The 10091-nt window shown below is 38.3% G+C and overlaps 1 protein-coding gene across 2 annotated transcripts; it reads right to left on the bottom strand.

Annotated features, from left to right (window-relative positions):
- Window positions 1-2163: 2163 nt before the first annotated feature.
- LOC118320977 (ADP-ribosyl cyclase/cyclic ADP-ribose hydrolase 1-like) lies at window positions 2164-7299 on the bottom strand. 2 transcript variants are annotated; one of them, XR_004796387.1, is made up of 9 exons: window positions 7045-7299; window positions 5997-6123; window positions 5779-5914; window positions 4837-4919; window positions 3600-3673; window positions 2897-2983; window positions 2701-2784; window positions 2489-2611; window positions 2164-2456 (listed from the first exon to the last, which is right to left on the bottom strand). XR_004796387.1 is itself a non-coding variant. In XM_035652115.1 (8 exons), the coding sequence occupies exons 1-8, from the start codon at window positions 7221-7223 to the stop codon at window positions 2554-2556; spliced, it is 828 nt and encodes a 275-aa protein (XP_035508008.1). In that variant the 5' UTR covers window positions 7224-7299; the 3' UTR covers window positions 2164-2553. The 2 variants fall into 2 exon arrangements, 1 of the variants encoding a protein (XP_035508008.1); XM_035652115.1 differs by having other exon boundaries at window positions 2164-2611.
- Window positions 7300-10091: the final 2792 nt, after the last annotated feature.

Genomic DNA, 10091 nt, shown 5'->3' with positions numbered 1-10091 from the left:
ACTGTGCACCTTACCTCCCTTTTTTTTACTATTACTTTATGTCCTATGTTTATATTTACACTGTTTTTGCACTGCTATTGGAGTTGGCTTTTAATCTCATTGTACATGTGTATAGTGACAATACAGGCATTCTATTCTATTCTAATCTGAGATCTCTAGTTAATGTACTGTGTCACATAAACATACAGCACACGCATATTATCTGATCTGCCTCCTTTATCATTAAGGTCTTCATTTTAAGCAACTATAAATGCTCGGTGATGGTCAAGGAAAGATCATGCTCATGGTCAAGGTTAAGGAAACTTTTTGCCATCATGGTTATAAGAAACCAGTGTCTACTGATGGACACCTGGTGTCTCGTGTCAAAGTCACATGTTCGGTTACCCAGATCATCCTAAGACTAAGACTAAGTCATTTATTAGCAAAAACCTAAACAGAGGTTGCTGTAAGAGTTTGAATAAATGACCAATGCTGTTGTTTTTATAGTCTTTGTAGACTTCCTTGCAAGTAAAACCAACTCTTGAATCCAGTTATTTCCCTAGGTCCACCTGTAAATTCTCAGCGGTACAATGAGTCAGAGTTATACGGGGGGGAAAAAAAGCTTTAGTTTCTATTTGCCCAATTTATCTTCCTGCTTTGTACCAGCCGAAAACTAACTGCTGTGTTTTATCCCACGTTTTAATAATACATGCACTAAACGGGGATAACGTGTGTCATATACATAAAATCACAATTGTTACATAAAAATTAAGCGGAAATCTTACACATACCTGTTTCTTGTGACCAGAATTACATTCAGTCTCGTCACTAGAGGGTATCTGAGTCTCTCTATCTCAGTCCTATACTGCCAGCAGACATAAAATAACACAATGTAGAAGGATTATATCAAATCATTTTAATAGGGACTCTTAAGTAATAAAAGCAATAGTTAATCTCATAAGCATTCATGTTGTAATATACACCTATGTGTTGTGTGAGATTACCTGGGTATAGCAAATGTGAATACAGTATAATGTATTTATTCCATAATATACTTTAGTCTAACTCTCAATTTATTATCTTTATGTGCTGTCATTGAGATAGTAGGTCTATAAGTATGGTGAGCTTCTGAACTTAGCAACTGAGTGGTCACTGACGAAAGGGCAGGTTGTAAATGAGAGGAATCTATTTGGGTCATAACTCCAGGGTTTATTTTAAATCTAATACGCTGTGAGTATAGAGCCAAAACAAAGAAGAGGGTATCAGTGTTCTTACCTCACCGTGGGTAAATCATTGTCCCGGCACATGAGCTTTGTTGTCGAGCTGTGTTGATTTCGCTTTCGTGACCAGATTACATAAAAAGGACTTTAATCTGAAATAAAACAGGATGCAGGTATCTGGCCAACAATCTGTGTCTGACCTTTCTATTGTTGCTTCAATGGGGCAACACTTCTTATGCATGCATTTATACGTTCTATGGTGATTTTATACGTTACAGTTTTGTAGTAAACATACTGGTGCCAAGATCACGTTTTCTTTTTATCAGAGTAGTGTGAAACTGTTCAAACTAGTACATAAAAGTATCTTTAAAACCTACACTAATAATATAATCCGCATTTCCCCCAAAATCCCGGTAACTTAACTGTAATTAATCTCCATTAAACGGCCAAAAGGTTTGGGGAATTCCATTGGGTGTTATCTCACAGTGTGTGACTTGTTGCTGTCATGGAGTAGCCATCAAAGTATTATGCTTAATCATTAATACACCTTTGATGCCACTAGACTCTCCTTATTGTGATCACAACATTTTAATAAATGGCTTCAGTTGCATACTTCATATTGAAAAGGTGTTTTTGTAATGTGTGTATGAGAAATGCTATAAAGTGAAACAGAAAACAGACAAAAGCAGCGTTATATTTTTTTGCAAAACACAGAGAATTGAGAATAATCAATATTATATACAGTGTATGCCTACATTCAGCTGTCTTGTTGATCAGCTTTTAGCTCAGATAGCTTTCAAAGGTTTCAACTGCAGGTTCAGCTGGTGCAAGTTTAATTCAACTGCAGTTTTCTTTAGTTTTGTGTCTCTTTGTTTTTGGTGATTCATGCCAAATGTGTTTTTCTTCTCATGAAATATTTTACATCAACGTGATTTCACACAGGAAGTCACTACCACACTTTTTCACAAGCTCATAGTTGAACATTTTATTTCAAAAATAAAAATCAAATTCTCCCACCAGGTATGAGTGAGATTGTCAATTGAATGTAATTAGATAGCAGCACTTATATTTCACTCATTGCCTCAACTCTTTAACATTTGATAAAAAGCTTCCCCATCACACCCAGAACCTTTTCAATTAAAGATACAAAGGTGCATTGTCATATTGTAATAATGTATCAATGACATTTATATAAAAAAAGTCAAACTGGCCCACAGTTACAAGAAAAATTACAATTTCCAATATACAGTATAACAGAACTTAGAGAATTAGTTCATTAACAAAGACAGTACTGAACTCTATAAAAATATATTTTATAGCAGGTTATTGTTAGTCTTGTTTAGTTCACACATCTTCACCAACATGCTCCACAGGTTGTCTGTGAATTGTTGCTGCACTCCTCGAGCTGAGCTCTGCAGAGACAGACAGAGGTCAGGCAGTCAACAAACAAACGCGTGAGGACAGAAACATGTGATCATTCATACAAACACGCTGTACTCACTCAGACACGTCGTTGCAGTAATATTGAATTCCTTTGTCCAGCTTTCTCTGTAAAATGTTTAGAGACTCATTTGTGCAGTTTGCCCTGAAGAGGAGGCAGAAAACATGACTTTAGGAAGAACATACAGGTCATTAATGCACTAATCACATTCAAAATGAATAATGTGTGTATCATGCATATAAGGAGAACAGCTTACACAGGGTTCTTCTGTGTGACCATTACAATATTCAGGCTTTCCATCCTGGTGGAGTTGAACCTCAGCAACTCGATGCTCCCAAAAATACTGACAGCCGAAAAAAAAGGGAACATTTATATTTCTAAAGTTCACAAGTTACAGTGACATGTACAAACCTGCAGTATAATATATCAAGTAATATAACAGGATGTGATAGAACACAGACTTAGAGATGTTTCTCATACCTCATTTCCACAATATGACTTTTTATTTTATTCACAGACTAAGTTACTTGAGGTAAAATCCCCACATACAGCCACCACTAAGTCTTAACTAACACTGCACGCTCATTTCAGTTTGTCCATGTTTGGATTCTGCAGTGCACAAACCTCTGCTGTAAACTGCTCATTAGGTGCTAATTAAAAGATTATTTTCTTGCTGAAGAGCACCGTAATATTCTTTTCCACTCACATACATCAAAGGGAAGTTGGTCAGAGAGCTAAACCCCAAAGAAATCTGTACACGTCTAACATGAGAAACATGACTAAAGGCTGATTTGATACAAGATTGTTGTTCACTCACTTAGTAAAAGATCAGATACTATAAACATTATGAGGCTACACCTGAAACTATTAGTATGTCTTTAGCTTCTGTGCTGTGTGATCTGTTTGGTTGCATGAAATAACATCAGAAAAGGGATATTTCTTCAACGAGAGCAACTTACCTTTGAGAACTGAATGGGGTTTCGATGGATCCATTTAGCATTGCTGTGACATTGCCACAGGCAGCATCTGCAAACTAAAGACAAGGAGCTGCACTGTAGATTTAGACTTCTATAACTTTGTGGGACTACAGTGTTCTCAGAATGAATGCTTATCGGCTGCTGAAAATCTTGTTTTTAACTAACAGGGACGTGCACTGACATTCTGGGGAGCGGGGGGTCAAGATAAAAAGGGGCACCCACCCCACCAACAAATTCTCTACTCCCCACTCGATGTTGCCACACTGCCAAATGACACATAACATGTCCACGTGTCTATGCACAATAACGGTGCAACTGTATCTACAGATAGCTGTAGAAATGTCACCATAAGATAAGGCTGTCATTCATCCTACAGAGAGCTGCAGAGGTCAGCGAGGTAAGCCCTTCATCTAACCCGGAACAGACTTCAGTTCAAATATTACTTTTTATATGTTCCTGTCGTTAACCACATCTGGATGAAACTAGCAAGCACAACATTCAAGAAGATGATTCATGTGACCGGAGAGTTGTGTGTCTGTGTGACAAACTTATTTGGTGGAAAAATGTCAAATATATATTTTAAATAAAACGTTAACAGATCACGCAGCTGTTTGACAGATATGAAATGTGCATTTATTTGTAGAATTAATGATCTAAGCAATGGTAAAAATATCACTTATAGCCACTTTAGACTGCTGCACAGCTTGCTGAGGAGAAAATAAAAGTCTTTCTAAATTTCAAACTTGTCAACTTCAGACCTTTTAAGGTGATGTAAGGTTAGATTTGTCAACCTATCACACCACCTGTAGCTGTGAATCTGTGTGTTATTTTAACGTTTAGTGTTTTTATCCTGTGTCAATTTGCTTCCTTTTTTTTGGTTTTACTTTACATGCTATTCATGGTTTGCTTTATTCTGCTCATCTTGTGTTTGTGCATCTGCACCCAGCCAAACCGAAGCAGGGCTCCCCTCTGAATGTGTGGGTTGCCACTGCTCGCTCAGGAGAGAGCTACGCAATGTGGCTCCATGGAGACCAGCACAAAGCCTCATTGATGAAGAACCCGGCCGAGTGACCTTTCTTCTCCTCCTCTCCGTCATAATCACTAATATTCAGGAGAGATTTCACCTTATGCTCCACATATTTGTTATTTTAACCACTGCTTGATCCCAGGACTGTTGTATTTTTTGGCAAAACTAGTGAATTCTAGTTTTTCCACTTACAGCAGCTGAGACTCTGTTCCAAAATGAGCGAACAGGGTTGTTCACACAGTCTCTCCATCCTGGGCAGTCGGTAGTGAATGTTTCTAGAACGACACACACACACATTTCAGTGTCATTTGCTCCGGTGAGCTGCTCACATGAAGCAAAACAGAAATCTCAGGACATCACAAACCCAAACTGAGACAGAAAACAAGTGGTAGAAATAGCTACAATGACCTTATGGATGAGAATAATAACACCTCTGATGTTTTGGGAGTTAAAGGAAAGTTCAGCATCATCCGCGAACGTGTGTTTCCCAAAGTGTCAAACTATTACTTTAAGAAAAGCCTCTGGATATTTGCTGTCAAAGAACCTGGGTGTTTGAGTACCTTTTAATCTTTTAAAAGAATGAAGGAGGTTGAAAAGATGTTTGGCAGGGAGCGAGGACTCTTGTTTCATCTTGTGTCCCTTTTTCTGTGGCCTGATGGTATTTAGCAAGCAAAGGTAGCTCCTGGACAATGATGATAAACCTCGAGCCATGCATTGTGTAGAATAACCGCAGAGGCGTGGGTGCTTACAATCCCAGCAAGATCAAATTGCATTGTACCTTCCATACATGCCAATTCTTTTTGACCTTTTTCCTTCCATGAGCCAATTTGGGAACTGCTGATAATTGCCTCTTTTTTTTTTTTTTTTAAATTGACGTGACTTGACACGCTTTGTGTAAAAGTAACTTCAGGTGTTGAAAATAACACCTCTGGCATTTGTACATCAGCAATTATGATATTGGTTCTTATTCCCTCACCATGTCTGAAGAGGCACACACACACACACACACACAAAGGGCATGTCAGGTCTGACGAACAGGTATAAAAAAAGAGAGGAAGTTGTTGCCACTGATCATTTAAAACATGCTTTTAAATTCTTTTTCGTGTCCCTTGAATCCATGTTTCTTCATCTTACCACTGCTGCCCTCCTTTCCACACCAGATCAGACCATCCGCCACCGCTCCCAACACGGTGTCCTCCAGGGTGACAAAACAATCACTTTTCGCGGTGAACTCATGGACCACATCCTTCGTTTTGCTCCAGAACATCATCTAAGCCAAACACCACATTGTCACATGTATTATTTTGCATTCTAAAAGAAGCCATGAGTGGATATGTCGAAGTGATGTTTACTCTGTTGCATGCAGGTTCGAAGGGCGTCGCGGCAACGAAAGGATCATAGGCTTCCATGGGAACGTCACAAGGGTCCCGCCCGACATAGGCTTGTTCGAATGCTTCCCACACCTTCTTACAGTCGTATCTGGAAGAATAGAACAACAGTACTGCTGAGTCTCAGGAACATGGACCCGAGTCATTCTGATGGAAAAAGCTTAGGTGCAGGGCCACATTTGTTAGCAGTTCTAATCATGTTCATTATAAAGAAACCATGTCATGGTCGAAAAACACCCCTAAAGTACAATACAGAAAACAGCACTGTCATTACAGTGTATTATGTGGATGGACACTAACAATGTGCAAACTTGCAGAAAGTGCAGAAAGGAGGCCAGCCACTTAATCATTAACTGCAGTGCCGAACAGACTCAAACTTTGACACTGAATATACTTACAGGTTTTCACTCTTTCTGGGTGGCCCAATTGTTATTACACCCCGACTTTATCAACTAACTCCTATTTATAAAATCACAACTTCTGAATTTCAGTCTGTTCCATAGAGCATGTCTGTTAACATTCACTCTGTTACCAGTTTATTAGGTGCACCTAGCCAAAGTAATGTTATCTAATATAAAACATATAAGCATATAAGCTCCCATGGAAACATGATTTGTGAAATCTTAAATATTGAAAATATGCTATGTTTGCCATGCATTTCTAGATTTTTTTGTCTTTTTATAATCATGTAACATGTCTAATATAAGGTTATTAGTGATGTGGGAATGTTATAAACTGATTATTAAGCTGACATAAAGCCAGTAGGTCTACACTATTGCAGCTATGAATGTTTCTTTGCAACTTTAGCGCAAAGAAAAACGCAAAAATGGCACATAGTGTACTTCACATTACACCATTGTTAGACTTACTGCGACCTATACTCAACATATCTTAAATTCTACTCTAAATTGAATTACTTTCAGTCTCCAAGTTGTGTGAAGAAGCAGCTTATCGTCGGCTGAGACTCATTTTATATTCCTTTACACAGACGGCTAAAAATAAAATGACTTACCCATTGAACTTCTTACACCTGTCGATAAATATTCCTTTAAATTGCAGTGTATCGTTACGGAGTACCAGTGCCACCACAACGGCGATGACAACAATGAGAACCAGGGCGCCGAGGACACCTAACACAATGTAGCGTCTCCTCCAACTCTTCTTCCGAGGTCCAGGCTCTCCCTGCTCCATTTAAAAAGCCTCACACATTAAAATGTCAGCGGAAAGTTTGGCTGTCAAACTGCTGTCACTGAGACGGCGCTCGCGCTCCGACCCCTATTTATGGAGGCGCGCAAACGCGGCGCGTGTGCGTGCTCACGCGCACTGGCTCGTGGCCATTTCAGGTCTGGTCCAATCAGGAATCGTATCTGTCACCGTGGAGCTGCCTAAACTCAGGTCCGAGGATCACAACAAGACCGTTCAGCAGTGGCGGGAAGGGACACTTGTACTCGGTCATTAACCAGAGGTGTAAGAAGAAGAACTCAGATATTTTACTAATAAAATAAATATCACTATAGTGTAAAATTACTCTGTTACAATTAAAAAGCCATGCATTCAAAATGTTACTTAAGTTAAAGTACAAAAACTTTAGCATCAATATATACTGAAACTAAAAAAAGTAAGCACTTATCATTCAGAATGGCCCATTTCAGTATGATATATAGGCCTATTGTATTAATGAATTATAACTATTGATGCATTATAGTGTACATCACTTTAATTATACAGCTGGTAAAATCTTATGGCTACCTTGTGAATAACACCAAATGATCAATAAAGCATTATCTTTAACCATAATAATAGGCTACATCATAATTCATATGTTGATCATATTTCATATTATTAATCTGAATGTCTGAATTGTACTTATTGTAAGTAAATGCACTTAATTACTTTCTACCATCTCTGTTAACATTGTATGCTACTATATATATGTCACTGTACTATTCAGATACAAAATGTACATACAGAACATGTTAATGTATCAAATATGATGATTTTTCTTATAAATGAAACTACCCAACAGTATATTAAAAATGTAAATTCTGCATAGTGAATAGATTTATTTTTAATCATCTAAATGCATTTAGTTGCAAATACAGCTTTACTTTTACTAATGCACTTGTAAAAGAACTTGTTGTTTATTGTTTCATGTAGTAAGTCAATATTTGTCTATATGTCTGCCCCCACCCATTGTACAACCCAAAAAATAACCCCACTGTGGGGGTTTTACAGTTGGCGGCTCTGAATCTTTCAGTGTATGGTAAGTAGGTCAATGATAGAATTTAAAACCAAGAAACTGTTACAGCAGCTGGGTGAAGTTCATGCAATTAAATGCTAATTGGCTACTAAAAGCTGTGAGATGGTGATGGTTGTCAAAGGTCATGGCCATCAATACCAATCAATGATGAACATGCTGAGAAATACTGAAGACATTTAAGTACAAACATGCAAGCAACATGCATCTAACTAAAGGTTATCCACTCCTGTAAACAAGTTCTCCAACTCTGTTTAATGACTTAATGATCCAATAACATTTGCCAACCCTGTCTCCTGGAAATTATGCTTGTATATTACTAGATTGTTCTAATGATCTTGTACCATAAATAAATGACATGTTTATTGATAAGTAAGCTATGGTTGCAAGTTCAAATCAAACTTCAGACTGTGGCTTTGATACTATCGGGATCTACCTGTTGTGAAACAAATAAAGGAAATAGGTCAAGCAGCATGTCGTATGGGTGTGTTAGAGCCTGAGGGTTTGCACTCATGTAAACTGAGCACATTAAACATAAACAGAATCATACTTATGTCAGACTTTTAAAACTATCACATAATATTTCATTTTTATTACAACTCTTAACTAGATTACACATTCAGTGCCTGCGGTGTTTCCTTTGTGACCTTTGGTTGGGTATGAAGCCTGGGGCAAAAATAAGCCGCTGGACTTCAATTAACCCCTGTTCATTTAACCCTCTGTGAAATGTGTACAGGTTTTTAGTGCTAGAGTTGTCCCAGATTAGCTGTGTGGTAATTTGATCAAACACACTTGTTTAGAAAAATGCATAAAACGCTGAAAAAAAGTCTTCAAATAGACTAGAGCTTCAAAATGAGCATGCTCCAGTTGATAGTAAAGTAGTAGTTTTTGGCTTTGGGTAACAGATACATTTGGCAGTCCAAAGGGCATTCTGACCTAATCTGCTAATGGACTGGGATCAGTGACAAGTACGGGGTATAAAGGAAACACTCAGCTTTAATGTAGGAACTCTTTTGAGCAGCCAGTTTTTAATGATTCTGTGTCTGATCAGAAGGTCAGCATCTTTGCTAATGGGACTTTAGATCACAGCTCCATTCATCAATCAAGTGCTACCTGTCTCTGCTGCACAGCATTCTGGGTCCTGAAATCGGTGGTTCCATGTTCTCATACTGAACGGTCTCCTTGTTGCAGGCGTCTCTCATTCCCTCCAGAAGTTTTCGCTCTTCTAGACAGGACCTGTATATAGACCTCTGACCAGGTATGTTCTCTTTCGTCCCATCTGTCGCAAACCGTGTGTCACTTGATCATGTCACAACTGTTTTCCTTGCTGTAGTTCTTGCAATGTCTCGTGTGGTAGTTCATCTCCTTCTGAACTCACTTTTCCAAGGTTAGTCCCAGTATGAGTTGTGACTGGTTGGCATGCAGTTGTACATCAGGCGGAAGACGACTGCTACTCACATAAATTGCAATGCACCCAGTCTTAATTATATCTCATTACCATTGTTATCTGATATATTCTTGCTTGATTACCAGGTTGTAAGACCGAAAAAACTGCATATTCTGCAATGCTACATAGTCATCTTAAGTGGCTCAGGAAGTAACAAGGGGGACGTGATTTTAAAGCACTGATATAACCAATTCCTGATATTGTTCATGTACCATGTTACTGGGTAAAAAACAAGAGGTAACGTGAACATGAAGTAAACAATATTCTGTTGTGTTATGTAACAGTACTGATATCCCATGTGTAGTGGGGAAAATGCATTCAGGGAATAAGGTTCTGCGAACATGAAGCAAACTAT

This window comes from Morone saxatilis, unplaced genomic scaffold (genome assembly GCF_004916995.1).
Source record: "Morone saxatilis isolate NCDOM2014 unplaced genomic scaffold, NCSU_SB_2.0 Contig0, whole genome shotgun sequence".
NCBI classification, from domain to species: Eukaryota; Metazoa; Chordata; class Actinopteri; family Moronidae; genus Morone; species Morone saxatilis.
This window is presented reverse-complemented; position numbering and strand designations above follow the sequence as displayed.

Excerpts from the sequence above, each read along its gene's own strand:
- LOC118320977 (XM_035652115.1), bottom strand. The coding sequence starts at position 7,223 with ATGGAGCAGGGAGAGCCTGGACCTCGGAAGAAGAGTTGGAGGAGACGC. Across the intron at positions 6,124-7,044 it reads AGGTGTAAGAAGTTCAATGG|ATACGACTGTAAGAAGGTGT; the intron begins GTAAGTCATTTT and ends CTATTCTTCCAG. Across the intron at positions 2,785-2,896 it reads GTCACACAGAAGAACCCTGT|GGCAAACTGCACAAATGAGT; the intron begins GTAAGCTGTTCT and ends CCTCCTCTTCAG.